At 37.7% G+C, this 18,730-nt stretch overlaps 1 protein-coding gene and 1 non-coding gene across 2 annotated transcripts; both read right to left on the reverse strand.

Moving 5' to 3' along the window:
• Window positions 1-465: 465 nt before the first annotated feature.
• Window positions 466-572, reverse strand: LOC131250328 (small nucleolar RNA R71). The gene has a single exon (XR_009173249.1). It is a non-coding gene; the product is annotated as a small nucleolar RNA R71 (small nucleolar RNA).
• Window positions 573-17,094: 16,522 nt separating this feature from the next.
• LOC131248487 (ethylene-responsive transcription factor ERF027-like) lies at window positions 17,095-17,886 on the reverse strand. The gene has a single exon (XM_058248770.1). It carries the CDS (start codon window positions 17,845-17,847, stop codon window positions 17,167-17,169), a length of 681 nt encoding a protein of 226 aa, XP_058104753.1. The 5' UTR covers window positions 17,848-17,886; the 3' UTR covers window positions 17,095-17,166.
• Between the last annotated feature and the right edge of the window lie 844 nt (window positions 17,887-18,730).

Genomic DNA, 18,730 nt, shown 5'->3' on the forward strand with positions numbered 1-18,730 from the left:
AATCCAAATCCAAATCTGCCAGATCCAACTATAAATCAAAATAGAAAAAATCAATATAATCCTCCTCTTGAGGATGAAAATGAAGTTCATAGGAATGTGTTAAATCAACCACGGACTTTACGTGAACAGTTACACCCTGAAAGATCAACTTTACCATCTTGCATAGTGTTCCCTGCTCACACAGGGAACATTGATTTTAAACCAGGTGTGATTCAATTAATTCCTAAATTTCATGGCTTAGATTCTGAAAGCCCCTACTTGCACCTCAAGGACTTTGAGGAAGTAATTGCAACGTTACAAGTAAACAATGACAATAGGGATGTACTTAAGCTTAGGTTATTCTCATTTTCTCTAAAGGATCGGGCCAAAGCATGGCTTAACTCTTTAAGACCTAATACCATCACTTCATGGCAAGCCTTAAGTAGAGAGTTTTTGAAAAAGATCTTTTCCGAGCACAAAACAAATGCACTAAAACAAGAAATCATGTCATTCTCCCAAAAGGGAAATGAACTATTTTTTCAAGCTTGGGAGCGCTTCAAAGACATTCTAATTACTTGTCCACATCATGGTTATGAACCATGGCACGTGATTGATGCTTTCCGAAAGGGGCTCACCATGGATACCCGTCAGTTCATAGAGATGATGTGTGGTGGAACCTTTCTTGACAAAGATCATAATGAGGCTTGGGATTTTCTAGATTTGTTAGCAGAGAATACGCAGACATGGGATGTCTCTGCTGAATTAGACCAAACTAGACCCATTCCTAGAGAGAAAGCGGGAATGTATGTCCTAAGAGAGGAAGACGACCTTAATGTAAAATTTGCTGCATTGGCTAGAAAGGTCGAAGCCTTGAAAATTAGGAAGGTTGATATGGTTAAAGCAAACACTTCCTTAGGTAATTTTTGTAGCATTTGTGGTGGTACAGACCATGACACAAAGGATTGTCCAATAATCTCAGTTATACAAAATATCACGCATGAGCATGATCAAGCAAATGCTATAAATAATTACCAAAGGTCAGTTATGCAACCAATGGGAAACACGTATAATCCAAATTGGCGTAACCATCCTAATCTTAGTTGGAGGAATGGACCACAAATTAATGTGCCCAATGCACCTCAAATGCCTCCACAAAATAACTTCTTTGGGGCACCTAACAATGCACCATATGTGCCCCCACCAAAGCGATCATCTGTGAAGGATGCATTGACCACATTCATGAACTCTCAAGCTCAAATGAATCAGTCTCTAATCCAATCAAATCAAGAATTAAAGACAGCTGTGGCTAGGATTGAGACTCAACTAAATGCTAGGAAAAAAGGTACCCTTCCTTCTTAACCTGTGCCAAACCCTCGAAACACACATTTCATTGGAGACTCAAATCCAATTGAGTTACATCATGAACAAGCTAAGGCCATCATTACCTTAAGAAGTGGAAAAGAGATCGATAACAAGATAATGCAACCTGTAGAAATACCGGAGGATGAGCCACTGTCTCAAGAAAATGATGAACCGGCTATGGTTCAAAAGCCACAACAACAAAAGGATAAAGAGACTAAGTCATATGAGCTTCCAGTTCCATTCTCATCCAGACTTCAGAATTCGACCGTCCCCATGAAATATCAAGAAGTGTTGGATGTGCTCCAAAATGTTACTGTTAATATTCCTCTTCTTGATGCCATTAGATAAATTCCATCATATGCTAAATATCTAAAGGACTTGTGCACTGTAAAGAGGAAATTAAATGTGCACAAAAAGTCCTTCCTTACTGAGAAAGTGAGCGCTATCATTCAATAAAGGGTTGTACCCAAATACAAAGACTCGGGAAGTCCCACTATTCCTTGTATTATTGGAAATTTCTAAATTGAGCATGCTTTGCTAGATTTGGGTGCAAGTGTCAACTTAGTACCTTATTCGATTTACAAACAAATGGGGTTAGGCGAGCTTAAACCAACCACGATTACACTCCAACTCGCTGACCGCTCTATTAAGGTACCAAGGAAAATTTTAGAGGACGTGCTAGTCCAAGTGGAGAAATTCTACTTCCCCGTGGATTTTATTGTACTAGACACTGAACCATGTGTAAATGCTAGCGCTCAAGTTCCCATCATTTTAGGTCGTCCATTTCTAGCAACTTCAAATGCAATCATAAATTGCAGGAATGGAATGATGAACTTATCTTTTGGTAACATGACTCTAGAGCTAAATATTTTCAATCTATGTAAGCAACCCATTGATAATAATGAGATCCATGAGCTGAATTTCATGAACTGCTTGATAGAAGAAGAGGAATTGAAACCTGGTCTGACTGAAGAATTGATTCAAGTCATTGGAGACTTAAAAAATTCTGATTTAGAAAACATGCTTGCTGAAATTTCTGATGATAATGAAACCACCCGGGACATTGGTATGTACCAATGGAGACCGCGCACTCAAATCCTATATATTGAGGACTTGCGACCTCTGCCATCACCAACCAATGTTCCAAAGCTTGATTTAAAATCACTACCAAATGAGCTTAAGTATGTGTACTTAGGTGAAAATAAAACTTATCCCGTGGTGATCTCTTCATTTTTAGAGAAGGATCAAGAGATTAAATTGTTGAAAGTTCTAAGGGACCACAAAGGAGCCTTAGGCTGGACCATTTCTGACATCAAAGGTATAAGCACTTCTATATGCACCCATCGGATCCACCTCGATGAGGACGCCAAACCAATTAGACAACCTCAAAGGCGTCTCAATCCAAACATGATGGAAGTTGTAAAAAATGAGGTGATCAAATTGTTGGATGTGGGAATCATCTACCTAATATCCGATAGTGTTTGGGTGAGTCCAACTCAAGTAGTCCCAAAGAAATCTGAAATAACTATTATGCAGAATTCTAATAGTAAACTCATACCAACACGTGTCACCACTGGTTGGCGTGTTTACATTGACTATAGAAAATTGAATCAGGTCACAAAGAAGGACCATTTCCCTCTACCATTCATTGATCAAGTTTTAGAGAGGGTAGCAGGTCACTCCTTTTATAGTTTTCTTGATAGATATTCTGGATATAACCAAATAGAGATAGCCCTTGAAGACCAAGAGAAAACCACGTTCACTTGTCCATTTGGCATGTTTCCTTTCAAAAGGATGCCATTTGGATTGTGTAACGCCCCAGCAACTTTCCAACGGTGTATGTTAAACATTTTTTCAAATATGGTTGGAAAGTTTCTTGATGTTTTCATGGACGACTTCTCTGTATTTGGGAGTAGTTTTGAGGAATTCCTCAACAATTTCTCTTGTATTGTCTAGGTGTGAAGAGAAACACCTTGTCTTAAATTGGGAGAAATGTCATTTCATGGTTTAAAAGGGAATTGTTTTGGGCCATGTTATCTCCAAAAATGGAATCGAGGTAGATCGCTCAAAACTCGACATTATAGCTAATCTACCTATCCCCCGAACTGTTAGAGATATTAGATCACTTATAAGGCATGCTGGTTTTTATAGAAGATTCATCAAGGACTTTAATGTCATTACTATACCCTTGACTAAACTTCTTCAAAAGGATGTTCTATTTAAGTTGACAGATGAGTGTACAAGTGCCTTTAATAAAATTAAATCATCCCTTACCATTGCACCTATCATGCGTCCACCAAATTGGACACTTCCTTTTGAACTAATGTGCGATACAAGTGATTATGTCATAGGGGCTGTTTTGGGCCAAAGAAAAGAAAAATGGCCCTATATTATTCACTATGCGAGTAAAACTCCAAACTCGGTCCAAGTGAACTACTCAACAACTGAAAAAGAGTTACTTGCAGTAGTTTTTGCTTTGGATAAGTTTAGGTCCTACTTGCTGGGATCCAAAGTGGTCATTTTCACGGACCACTTGGCTTTGAAATATTTGTTATCTAAGAAGGATGCAAAATCGAGACTTTTGAGATGGATCCTCCTACTCCAAGAATTTGATTTAGAGATAAAACATAAGAAAGGAGTAGAAAATGTAGTGGCCGATCACTTTTCTAGATTGGTATTAGATGATTCTACTGAGGAGATACATATCCAGGACACTTTTCCTGATGAACAATTATTTGCGATCTCCAAATTGCCTTGGTATGCGGATATAGTGAACTATCTTGTAACGGAAAAAATGACATATCATTAGAAGTCACAAGATAGGAAGCGTTTTAAAACCGAGGTTAGGAACTTCTTCTGGGATGACCCGTATTTATATAAATATGGGACTGATTAAATTTTTAGACGTTGTGTCGCAGAGGATTAAGTTCGAAGTGTTATTTCTTTTTGTCACATGGAAGCATGTATTGGTCATTTTTCTGCTAAGAAAACCACTGCAAAAATCCTGCAGTGTGGTTTTTACTGGCCCACCCTGTTTAAAGACACCCATGCTGTCTGTATTGCTTGTGATAGATGTCAAATGTTGGAAAAAGTGTCTCGGCATAATATGATGTCTTTATCTCTAATTTTACCATTGGAGATTTTTGATTGTTGGGGTATTGATTTTATGAGTCCATTTCCATCTTTTTTTGGTTTTCTTTATATATCGGTTGGTGTGGACTATGTTTTAAAGTGGATTGAGGCAATTCCAAGTAGGACCAATAACAACAAAGTGGTCATACGATTCCTCAAAGAAAATATTTTTGCTAGATTTGGAACTCCAAAGGCCATCATTAGTGATGGCAGGTCTCACTTTTACAATAGGACATTTAAAGCTTTAATAAAGAAATATGGCATCAAGCATAAAGTGAGCACCCCATACCACCCATAAACCAGTGGGTAAGCTGAGATCTCTAATCGGGAAATCAAATATATTTTAGAGAAAACTATAAGGCCAGATATGAAGGATTGGTCCCTCAGACTATCCGACGCTTTATGGGCTTATAGGACTGCTTATAAGACCCCGATTGGAATGTCTCCATACAGATTGGTGTATGGAAAGGCTTGCCACTTGCCTGTGGAATTGCAACATAGAGCTTACTGGGCAATAAAGAAATTAAACTTTGATATGGATCAAGCAAGTGAACAGAGGAAATTAGAGTTGAATGAATTAGAGGAGCTGATGAGAGACTCCTATGAAAATTCTAAAATCTACAAAGAGAGGACCAAAGCTTTTCATGACAAAAATATCATGATGAAGAATTTTGAACATTAGCAAAAGGTCCTATTGTACAATTCCCGTCTCCAGCTCTTTCCGGGAAAGTTAAGATCAAGATGGACAGGCCCCTTCATTGTGAAGAATGTTTATACTCATGGGGCTGTTGAAATTGAGAATCCACGTAATGGCAATGTGTACAAGGTTAATGGTTAGAGATTGAAGCCTTATGTGGAAAACTTTCATTTGAGAGAGGAGTCCTGTACCCGTCTTGCATTTGAGCTAGAATATTGATTGATGCTCCTAGTCTGGATGCATTTGTGTAAGATATTGTATCGATATTCAACTTAACTTTAGTGTCACCCATAGCGGTGAGTTTCATGGGGTACATCACCATTTCGTTTTATTTTTATTGTTCTCCTATCATATACATTATCATTACATTGGGGATAATGTAGATTTTAGGTTCGGGGTGTGGATGGACATCCATGTGAATCATTTTTTTTTTTAGGATTTGCAGTTTATTTTATTATTATTTTTATTATTTTTAGGTTTCATTAAGTTTAAGTTTTTTTCTTTGTTTTCTTAGGTTTATGGAAAAAAATTCCAATCAGGGATTGTTAATAAATATGTTTATATACAAGAACGGTAAATATGATATTATGCGAATTCCAATAGACAAAAGTTAATCATTTATTCTAGAGATACCCCTCATCCTAGTTAATTTCTTCATAGAAGAAAATTATAAACTTTTGTGAGCTCAATTATCTAATCACTAGTTTAACAAAGTGAGTTGTAATTTGATGTACTGAATTCACAATACACCCTAGCTAACTATGTGAGGAATATGATATGTGAACTAAAATAACAACTTTTGATTCAAACAAGGTTGAATGAACTAGTACCATTGATATATGTATTAAAAGAGAGAATATTAAAGAAAAAAGAGTGATCGGAAAAAAAGAAATTATTTATTTTATTAGACCATTTTATGATCCATAACAATCGTGTCAGTAATCCAAAGTAAGGATACCTAAGTATGCATTGCTACCATTACAAGTACGATACCTTAGGTTAAATGAAGCAAACAGGTGAATCACATCTTCATCTAAAGGGGTGGTATATAATCAATGCCCAAGATATGATGATTAATAAGAAGCATTAATTTGACATTTGCAGAGAAAAATGAGATAACTAGAGATTTCATATTCTTGGGATGATTGAAAGGAGTTAGGATAGGGAACATGCATATTTCTCAAAGTTAGACTAGTGTCACGGAGCACCTAAGGATATTGGATCATAAATATTCTAAATTTTAATTAGGTCTCTGAACTCAAGAATATAATGGATTAGAAAATTGAGATTCTAACTAACTTCAGACTTAAGTTAAGTATTGTTTTATTTTGGAATTCATATGATGAATGGGGGCATAATTGTATAAATTTTTTAGTGTTAAAATATTTTTCTTGTTTTCAATGTTTGTGGGTAACATTTTTGGAAACCCTCACAAGACTATAACTCGTCCACTAGGAAAAACCTAGGGGTTTAAAGGCTTGTTACATATGCTAAATGTAATCGAAATTACCTATGAAAGTAGTGTAGATAGAATTTTTTTCATTTTAATTTATTTTTTTTAAATTAATTTTTATTGTTATTTTTATTTTTATTTTTCTTCGCTTATTTTGCTCGGGACTAGCAAAATGCTGGTTGGGGGGTGTGTTGAGACTCAAATATTGCATAATTTTCTCCATTTATATCTTAGTTTTATGAACATAAATCATCTTAATATTCTATTTTACTCATGTATGTGTTGCAAGGTGAATTTAAGAGCTTGGATTGAAAAAAATGGTGCTAAAAAGTAAGAATTTAATGCTCAAAAATCACCAAGGCAAGGGATGGATCTCAGGAAATCAAGATTGAAGAATTCACATGCCAAAGATCTAAGAAAACCAAGTGAGGAATGAAAAGAATCGAAGATTCGAAGTGAAGAATCCTGAAATCATCCTGAATAGTGTATTCTAAAGCTCTGAAGTCTATTTTGGAAAACTACGCATCAGGAAGTCTGTTTTAAATGAACTATGCAGCGAGAAGTCTATTTTAGAAAAATACATATATTTGAGGCGTTTTATAGGGTTTTCAACTTTGTACGAAAATTGGAGTTCCCTACTTATAAATAGAGCCTCCTAGGGCATTCTTAAACATCATTAGAAGCATTCAAGAGCAATATTTAGGACTTTTTAAAGAGTTTTTAGGTTTATTAAAGCTTTATAAGTTGTTTTTTTTATTTTAGATCTTTTCTATTTAAACACTTTGTCCAATTCTGTTCTTTAACTTGTTGCTTTTTATTTCATGGCAATTTAATTATGTGTTTTCTAAGTTCCCTCTAGCCCAAGCTAGAAGGGAAGCACATGGGTTTAATATTTCTTTAAGTTATAATGATTGATTGTTTTAATGATGAGAAGAATGGTGTATGCATGTTATTTATTATTTAGGTTTTGTTTTTTATCCTCTTGTGAGATCCATATGTTTCCATCATATGAGATCCACATTGATGGATAGGCTTACCCCAGATCAATCAGATTTCCTAAATAGGAGAGGTTCTCAACCTGTTATATTTCTTTGATATTCATTATCCTATATATTGAATACGTAAAATCACTAGCACTTGAGAATATATGTCAATGGTGCAAATCCATTATTTTCTAATCTTTTATATCATTTATTAAAATATTTAAACTGTTTTATTTTCCGATTAGGCTGACCATAGTGCTCAGATCCTAGTTGTGTTATTCAAGTCACCATGATTTTAGAACATTAACCTATTTGTGGAACTTTGAAGCTTGGGTGTTATTTTATTCAGTTAAATTACATTCATTCAAAAATCCCAAAATCAAATCATCAATTTAGTTTTTATTACTTAATTTGTTTTGTATTTAATTTTTTCATTCTCGCAATTCATCTCCCTGTGGGAGCGACCCTGTATTCACAGGATATTACTTACGAACCTCTGCACTTAGAGGCAAGCAATCAGGGACCAACATCATTGCGAAATCTAGTCCATTGATTACAATTCCATGGTCTACTAAATACAAGTTTTACTTAACAATGTATTTTTCCCAAATAAAGAATTTAATCCCAAACTTCGATCTAACAATGCGAAGTGCCTATTAAGCTAAACAGTAGTTCATGCAATTGCAGGAGCCTATTGTCGATTTGCCATGGCCCATTTTATGGTACGTTAGCCGCACATCATGCCATTTAGCCATGCACAGCCTTACCGTCGCGTTACATGTTAGGCTCTGGGCTTGTAATCATATTTGTATATTTGATCCCATTTCTTTGTCTTACTGGTTACTATGGGTTTCGATTATCCTATCCTATGGCTCCAAGTGCCGGGCGAATTGTGTGCGCCGTAAATCCAACCGCAACCAGGCAGTACACAACGGCCCCCGTGTGGAGGGCTCGCCGGAGGGGTTGTTGCCAACAGGGATCGATGAGGATGTTTCCATGTTGATATTGAAACCTCTGATGTACTTGGATTTCTTATTAATATTTCTTAATTGTCATCCTAATCATCTTACAAATAAAGGTAAAAGTACATCTCATATATACATGCATCTCGTTATGCATTACTCAAATTGTGCATCATTCATCATGCATCCCACCTTTAATATGGTAATTTAATTATCTAATCAATTATTAGAAAAACAAACGGTCCAGTTGCTACTCTATTCCATTTTGGGTGAATGAGTATTGAATGTTTTGTTTGATATCATTTTAAGTACTATACAGGACTGTTTCTGTTCAGATCATGTTGAAAAAATAAATCTGGGATGGCTGGACACCTTGGGTGAACCTCCGTTGGGTACGCTCCGATAATACATCGCTTATTACTCATTTTCAATGTGTTTTAGGTACATCCCTTCTTTTTTTTGTCTATCTTATACTGGCAATTTAGTGGGGTTGATAGGAATTTTTTTTTTTAGTTGTTTTTTTTTTTATATTTTGGTTCTATTATTTTTCTTTTTTTGTTGAAAAAAATCAATTTAAATATATTTATACAATAATATGTAGGATCAACAATATTATCGAACGAATTTTATGAAATAATAGTATATCTATACATTAAAAGTGATTATCTATCACATCCTTTATACGAAATACGATACATTTATAACAGTAACTTCATTTAAAATAAGAAAAAAAAAATTTTTTTTTAAAATCATACACGTATCAATAGATCAGATCTTACTTACACAACTGTACAACGTGAATCATAGGGTCAAAGAGTAAAAGAATCAAAAACATTCATCTGGTAAGGTTGTGGAAATCTTTTTAAGTGCTACAAACAGAATGGAATCAATTTATGTTATCAGATGTGAAATTGTAATAGATAGTAGATTTTGTTTGGATATTGTATGGGGCATAATTTTTAAATTTCTTTTATTGGGATTTGCTACTGACAGGATTGAGCAGGTTGGATGAAATGGCTAAACAAGGATTTTTTATTATTTTTTTTAATATTTTTGTTTTTTTTATTTTTTATTTGGACCAAAACTGTGTAGAATGATTTCTTTGTTTGAAACCTATCTTTACTCGATTACTGTAAAAAGCTAAAAGAGATTAAGAAAACAGCAGGGGTCTGAACAATGAGATTCAATCAAATAAAACATGATGAAAGATAATCGATAGAGAATACAGTGTTAAGCTTAGTTTGAAATGCGAGTTTAATGATGCAGGAGCTTTAAAATCTTAGCTTTGGTTTATTGTCAAATGGTCCCTTAATGGCCTCTGGTTAACTAGAGTCACATTGCTTTTAATTTTGTTTAACTTATTTTTTTTTTTTTTTTTTTTTTCTTGCTTTTATTTGATTATATTTAATCTAGCCAAGTAGGACCGGTTATATTCTTATATTTTTAAGAGGTCTTTTTTTAGTTTTTTTACTGGCATGTTCCTCCTGATGTCCTGATTTCTAAAGAAGTCTGTTTTTGTTCATTGAGAAAAACTATAGTGAACTTTTATTTCTTTAAATTAACTTTTTCATAGGCCATCGTCGTTTAACTTTGATACCATTGATTACTGGTGTTTTATGTAATTTAAACCAAACAATTATTAGTTTTTCTATTTTTTTTTTTCATTGATATCCTGGAGCTATCCGATCTCACTTAGACAATGGCAATCAATCTCCTTGTATCATAAAGTTTATACAGTTTTCCAAAAGATTACCCAATCATGGCAAACTTCCGAATATCAACTATTCTTTCATTATCTTACCTGTTAATAACCTGTGAACAAATGTCAAATAATCAAACAAAAAAAAAAAAGGTCAATATAACTTCTTGCCCTTAATGATTATAATTTAAAACAACGTCTATAATGTTAATGATTCACGGCCTTTGTACGAAATCCTCAAAATTGACATAGAAGAGTCTTTCTGCATACTTGTGACAAGATTTAGACTTAAATTATTGGTCACAAGGCGCATTTAATTTTGTAAAAGCTTTCGTAAGTATGATGCTGGTGAAAGCTATTTAGGAAACAACTGCCCCACGAAGAGCCGTCAATCTGCAGATATGTGAGGCAGTGCTAGCAGGGAATAGCTATAGGTTCGGTTAAATCTGAATAGAGCGCATAGTGGCACTCAAGATCTGACGCGCCAAACATGTGCGAAACGGTTTTTATTCTACGTACCTAAAGACTTCTCGTGAGTTTTTTAGTCATCAAGTAGGAAGTGTATGGATGCAATGGGGTCATTCCGTCGGTAAAATCGAAAGGATCTTGAATATGAATGCCCTATGGGCATCCCGCATCCATGCTCGACAAGAGAATCTTTGACCTTTTGACTCACCTTCCAGTCGTGAAAATGACGAAAATACCCATGAGCGTGGTAAACGAGCATCCTTGCTAGTTGCTTGAAAACATGATACAATCTGATATGGCCCAAAAAGTTTGCCCTACTGGACTATCCTGACCCTTCAATTGGTGGCCTGCAATTGACAAGAACGGTTCACATCCAATGGAAAAAAAAAAACAAAACAAAACAAAAGAAACACCAAAGATTGGATGGTCAGGATCTTCGCACGTGGGATGCTTTTGGGGCATGACCCATCTCCATCCAGGACATTTCAATGGTCTGGATCAGTGAAACATGGGTCACATCTGTACAGACACAGGGCGGCTGAGGATATGAGATAGAGTGCATCACAATTCTTAAGAAACGCCAAGTGCATTCGTTCGCTTTGTACTCGGTTCACACGTGCCAGATCCAGACCTTTCTGCAGGCAGGCCCACGGTCTAGATGTTCTTGGCCAGAAATCAGGCTGGTATGGTTAACGTGGGACAGAAAAGATGTGGAGATTTTGTTCAATCTTTACAATCGTCCATTTCTTTTTTCACCACACATTATCCATTCGGTCAGTTTCTGACTTGATTTATGGGGAATATAAATATTTGGGCCAGTATAATGAGCCGATCTGATCTGATACATATATTACACGTTGACACGTGTGGGTCTCAAATACGTACAAAGTGCACACGGGCGAGGGCAAGCGGTAGTGTTCAGTTGAAAATAGAAAATGCTAATGCTATACACGATGTCTTCAAGCGCTGGACTCAAACGCACCACGCTTGCCAACATGACACGTGTAGGTGGGACCGGAGACTGTAGTAGGATGATATTTATGGGAAATTTTTTTGGCATCTCCAACATCAGGTCTGTACATTTATCGTATGGATGCATACATGCACAAGGAAATGGATGGTTAAAAAATGAGAACCGACGGACTAAATTCAGCCAGCAAGTGTCCCCACAAATGTTAGGTAGACAGGCCTAATTTTTAGTATAGATCATATCCAATGATATATTATCTAATAAACGTCACAGATATATACTTATGGTACGTTCATGTTTAGCGCGTTAGATCTCGACATGGAATCCGCAACCCTCTTTGATAAGTCTTGGGCCGGGACTTCTGAACCACGAGGAGTTCGTTTTTCCTCCGTCGCGAGGTAGGATCCAGGTGTGTAGCGCCACACTCAGGGACTAGCACGATAGACATAATGCGATTATCAGAACCGTCTATTTTATAGAGTATATACTATAGGTACAGCTAGAATAAAATTAGGCATCATCACTTTATGTAGATGATTTTCAATGGCTTATATTCATACATAAAAATGAAAGGTTAGGATCATCATTTAAGCATGATCAAACTATCCGAATCCCTAATCATGTTGGCCCAGTTCGTGGCGACACACGACGGATTCTGCCTCGCGACAGAGGCAAAACGAACTCCAACTACGAGATTATGCATGCTGGAGAGAGAGAGAGAGAGAGAGAGAGAGAGAGAGAGAGACGGGTGACCAAACAGGTAATTCTGGTGGGCCCAAGGAGAAGAAGAAATGAAAGGATGAGATGGGGACCATTTTGGTCGGCCATAGTTGTCTCACATCAGTCAGCTTTCTCTCCTCATTCAAACTTCTGAGGATTGCGGCTACCATTTTCGATTCTTCCTCACCAACCCTCACATACTTTCTTCATCTTTCGGCCTTCATCATTCTCAAAAAAGCGGCCCTTTTCAATACTGTAGTAGCTTTCATGCATTTCTGTACACGCTCTAGACTCCTCTAATTTCTTATTTTCTTGCCGACACTCCATACACTACAATACATCGTACGTAGACGGATCCCAAAAAGGGCGATTGAAGAGGAAATCACATCAACAACAAAACAAGCCAATCTCTTGATACATCCACTTTCAGCCTCATTCTACACATGCCTTATATATTATACACCTTCAGTTCTACTAAACACGTGTTTGAATGAGAATTTTTCACTATGTTTATAGAAGGTGGGGCCCACTGCAGTGTATTCATGGCATCAAAAGTATTGCCAGCTGGGATATCAGACCAATCCAACCATCAAGTGGGCCACCTGGAGGTTTTTAGGTGGTTATCCATTGCTTTCTACGGGCCTGGGCTACCTAATGATTTCAGCACCTGGGTCACCTGATCATGCCTAGGTTGGATAGCCTAAAAGCAATATGGTTGACCACATAATAAAATTCAATGGACAACCATCAAAAAACCTCTGTTTCACACATTTGCCCATGGTATTGTTGGATCAGCTTATTCTTCTAGACGTCCCACTTTCACGGAGGGACAATCCTTCTAGACGGTTTGGATGCCATTAAAATCTAAAATTGGCCCATCTGCAAGATTTGCAGGATAAGCTTATTCTAGAAACGTAATAGAGGATCCGGTCTTAATTTTAACAAATGAATACAATGGAGAAATGCTAGGTGCACTTGCTGGAGTGCACTTCGTACATGCACTCACCTCACACGTGGGAAGAAGGGCCATGTGTGCACTACTGGAGCCCTTGGTCTAGCGATCCCAGCTGTGTAGATGCCATGTCTGAAAAATCTGGCCAGACTGATAAATCGACTTAGGACAATTGCTCAATGTCTGAGTGCTGTTCGTTTCTTATTCACATGTCTCGTCTACTAGATGATTGTATTTGTATCTGCCTGAATTTTAAAACATGGTTTTTTTCACTGGGGATTAACTGATGAATGGCTCTGATGTTACACATGTGTGCTGTGTTTCCACGGGTCTGGCAAGTGCACTCTAGTTAGTGCACTTCCCTTCCTCCATCAAACAACATACAGAACAAATAGAAATTGAAGGTCTTGATGCATTTGAAAGTAGATAAATGTCATAGACAGCCCATGGCTATAGGAAGTTTTCGAGATCTAAGCCATTGGTCTGAAGGCCCCACCATGAATGGTAAATGTCCCTAAAATCTTCCAGATCAGACGATCCTAGCCATTTATTTTTCTGGACTGCCGCTGCGTTCATTTTCTTAACTATCTATTTTTTAGCCGCTAATCAAATAGTTTGAATCTTCCAAATAAAGAATTTTTTTGTCCATTGATCCCCTCACCCTATAGGACCCATCAGATCAATGCCTTCAATAACCTAACCATAGGTTACACATGCACGAGCTGGATTTGGGACTCTGTCCATGAAGAATGTATGAACCATGTTCCACTTCGTCCTCCTTATGTTTAAACGTATGATTATGTCTATATCTGAGAAAATCATAAGGGCTTGTTTGGCAGTTGCCAAAAAATGAGCTCATCTCATTTTAGTGATCATAATCGTATATTAGGGTGTGTTTGGTTGTACTAAATTCATAAAATTTTGGACGAAATTAGATTGATTATTCATGAAATTTCATGATACTTGCTGCAACCAAAGGCACCCTTAGATATCATAATTGTCGGTCTTCAATATTATTTTTAATCCTTGCCAAAAAGAAACATGATCTCTAATACATAATTACGATTGACTAAAAGGCGTCTGCGGACCAAGTGCGGAGGAGATAATAAAAAGCATTGTTGCACCATTTTTATTTCTCATTTAATTTGGTGGAGAACTTGATTAGTAATGTTGATTGTAAAAGGAAGAAAATATACAACAAACCATCAGCATAAAAAAAAGGGAGAGAGAGAGAGAGAGAGAGAGAGAGAGAGAGAGAGTATATGATTGCTGCCATTAAAAGACCATTCAGAGAATAGAGAAATCCTAATAAACAAATAGAAATGATAAAATCAAAACTAAATAAATCCATATAGTGTTTCTGCTTCTAAAATATTGTGGATTATTTCCAAAGTTCGATATTTGGATTAGAGAGAAGGAGATGGAGTTAAAGCCTTACCTCTTCATCCTCTTCTTCTTCCTCCTCTTTCTATAGAGACCTCTTAGGGTTTTGGGTTTGATTTTGTGAAGAACTCGAAAACTAAGAGAGAAACTCATTAACATGAACTTGGGTCTTTTTTCTTTCATCCGCTTTGGAAGAATCAGCCTGTTTGGGTGTACTATTTGACTTATAACGCCATAGTTGCGTCACACAACGAGTAATAGTCTAAAGTTGGGGCTCTCACTTTATTTAGAGTGAACAGTCTAGAATTGTGATTAAGTTCATTTTAAGTTCAAGTTGTAGCGAAAGCAAACTAGTGTTGAGAAACACCTACAGATAACACGTTTTCTATAATCTTCTTATCAGGGCTAATCAAAATCATTACCGACATCTTCAATCACTTGTGCAAGTTGTCTTGGATGAGTAAATACGCGTCGAAGATAACCTGACTTAGCATCAGCAATGGAAGGTAACTCATATCTAGAAAGCAGCTTTGTGGGCGGCTGATTATCCATTTAAGCAGAAAAAAATATCAATTCAATCTGTAATAGAAATTTTCTCATCAATGATTCTCTCTCTCTCTCACTCTCTCTCTCTCTCTCTCTCATATTCCTTCTCATTGATGAACATAGAAATTCTCTCATATATTCCTTCTCATTGATGAACATAGAAATTTTCTCATCGACTCTCTCTCTCTCTCTCTCTCTCTCTCTCTCTCTCTCTCATATATTCCTTCTCATTGATTAACATTGAAGAGGTTTTTTGTACCTCCGATACTCATATCTAGAAAGCAGCTTAGTGAGCGACTGACCATCCATCTAAGCAGTAAAAAAATGTCAATTCAATCTGTAATAGAAATTGTCTCATCAATGATTCTCTCTCTCATATATTCCTTTTCATTTGTGAACATAGAAGAGGCTTTTTGTACCTTCGATTGTAATCTTTCAGTTGTTTTAGTCATCGGTGAGGATCCCCAAAACCCATTTCTAATCACCCAAAAAAATAATTACCACAACAAAAATCCCTATCTACACTGTTAACCAACCATCATCGTTTACTCCGAAACTTCATCCGTACAGTTAGAATATGACAACATAATTAAGATTTATTAACTCTAACATCTGAAGAAATTAATGGACTGAAATCCAAAGATATTATAGATTTCTTACCGTTACAAATTGGGATGTAGCTTTCAACTGGGAAGGTGAATAGTGAAATTGTCAACAAATCAGGTCAATGATGAAATTGAGAGCAGAAAACTGACTTCCAAGCAATTGGCACCACAACTTGTGAGCCACTTCTGTAGAAAATCAGCTCGATGTGGACCCCAGCATGAAGATCACCCAACTTGAAAATCAGGACGGATCGCTCATTAGGTCGGCCACACCTGTATGCTAGGTCAAACTAGTATGGCCCAACTTATGAGCAGCCCCGACTAGTGTTTGTGCCAAGTGATCATCATGGTGGGACCCACCATTTTCACGGTACTGATTCCCTGGTCCCCACCAAAAGTGGTTTGTTGGCGGGATAGATAGCACGTTCCGCAGGGTGTGGTTTCTTGCCTGTAGGTAGAGAGAGAGAGAGAGAGAGAGGGGTTGAAGCATATAGGAAGATAAAAAATCAAAGTGCGAGAATAAGGGCGCATTTCTATTATATTTATACATGTGTATAGAAAAAGGTATCATACATGGAAAATGAGCACCTCATCCTTGCATGTAAGAAAAAAGATACACGCACGCGTTGTAATTGGTTAAAACAAAAAAGCATTGGGACAGACAGAAATCAGAGCGTGACAAGTTGGAGTGCGTGTGGTGAATGTCATTCTCACGCGCGTTCCAGAGTAGCAGTCTGACGATACATGCACAGTCTCCTCTCAGCTGATAAAGTCGTCAGCGACTAGAAAAGAAGCATTCCCCGCTCATGTTAGCTTTTTTTGGATTTGTGTAGAAACCACAACTCCTTCCCTAACGTTTTTGACTACGTACTTTTATTGCCTCACTCTCCAAACTCTCTCTCAACCTAAATTATCATATACTTTCGCCAGCGTGGCACTTGAACAGACCATCCAAGCCGTGCAAAAGGTGGGGCACACCATGAAGATTACCTAACGCCAAAAAAAGGGGGGTCCACTTAATCAATGACAACGATGGTCTTAATCAACGAGCAGGTGTGGCCCACCTAATGAGTGGAATCCCTTGGTATTGAGCGAAGTTAATCTCTATAGTGTCACTCATCTTCTTCACAGCTGGGATGTATGAATGTGAAAGTTCACATACAGTGCCTGTGTGCGACTCTCTCTCTCTCTCTCTCAAACACACGCATATATAGATATATAGATATATAGATATGGTTTTCTATTTGGGCACTTTTTAATCATAGCTCCATAGGCTTTCTCCATCTGAATTTTCCGGCGAATCGTCTGATTCCGGCGAATTTATCCTCGGGGGGCTGAGAAGCAAGCCCTCCGCCATGTTCACCAGCAGCTTCGGCATGTTAAACAGCGCCTCCTCATCCACGAATTCTGTTCCCGAATCAAAAGGGCCAGCAGCAGATGTGCCGTCATTTCCCACCTGCCCGGAAATTGGCTCCCTGCCAGTTTCCGGCATCGGGAGTCTTGCAGCTGCTGCAGCCACAGCCGCAGCACGGATATCTGACGGAGAGGCAGACGCCGGGAGTTGGTACAAATGGACGGAATCTGGGAAATTGAGAATTGCACTGGAGCCCTTGAGGGCCAGCGCAGCCACGTCATAGGCCGCCGCTGCCATCTCAGCCGTCGGAAATGTGCCGAGCCAGATACGTGTAGTCTTACGTGGCTCCCGGATCTCCGACACCCACTTGCCACTGCGGCAGCGAATGCCACGGTATACTGGGTGTTTGCCGGCACCGGCGGAAGTGGTAGCCGCCGCCCGGTGTGGTGGTTGTTCAAGTAATGGAGTTTGGCTCGTGTGACTAAAGAGGGAGGAACTTTGTTGGTTTCCATGGCGCATGTTAGCAGGTGGGGCCGTTGGTAGTTGGTCACCTTGTCGCACGTGGGAAGGTGAGTCTGCCATGTGTGGAAATAAAAGGGGAAATGACTTATAAAAGTGGGTTCGAAGTGTGGAATTTGAGGAAAGAGAATGTGGGGAATTGTGTATTTAAGGGAGGGAGAAACCGTGGCGTTTTCGCGGATGGAATGGTGCGTACGTGGCAGCCAGTTGTGAGAAGAGGGGCCAGCCAGCAAGGGGGCCACACACGCTTTGGGCGAAAGCTAGACAATAGCTGTACCCCAGGCAGCCCATGTTAACAGTAGTTAATGTACCTGTTAGTGTCAATAGATATGTGATGTATGAGGATTTTGTCTTCTTTTTACTGTTGAGTGACTGCTAATTTGAGTAACATAGGCGTCATTCGGCATTCTTCATTTAAGTTGTAAGGTGGGAACTATCTTGGATGGCCTAAAAATGAGCCTCTCCATACACTCGTCCACCTGAGCAGCCTGTGCCCATGTGTGGGGAACATATTATGTGGAGCCCACCTTGATTTATGTATAAGTATATTCATGTTGTTCATCGGTTTTGCTAGCTAATTTTAGGGCACGAGCATAAAAGCGAAGAGATACAAATCTTAGGTGGACCACGTTTCATAAAACTATGGTGATCAAATGCCCACCATAAAAAATTTCTTAAGGTCCACTGTGATGTTTGTTTTCCATCTAATATATTAATTATTAGGGTTGAAGCGAAAATATTAAAAAAAAACTAATCACTTAAATATAAGCTTAAGGTGTGTTAAGATGTTGCTATTTTTAAGATGATAATCGTACCTTGCAGGTAATTAAATCAATTTATAAGAAGGTTATAACAAATCTGCCTCATGATACAATAAGTCTCTTCTCCAAGACTGAAGAAATGTGAATTTCAGCTTGCAAAATCAAAAAAACCATACTCCAAGCAC

This window comes from Magnolia sinica, chromosome 6 (genome assembly GCF_029962835.1).
Source record: "Magnolia sinica isolate HGM2019 chromosome 6, MsV1, whole genome shotgun sequence".
NCBI classification, from domain to species: Eukaryota; Viridiplantae; Streptophyta; class Magnoliopsida; order Magnoliales; family Magnoliaceae; genus Magnolia; species Magnolia sinica.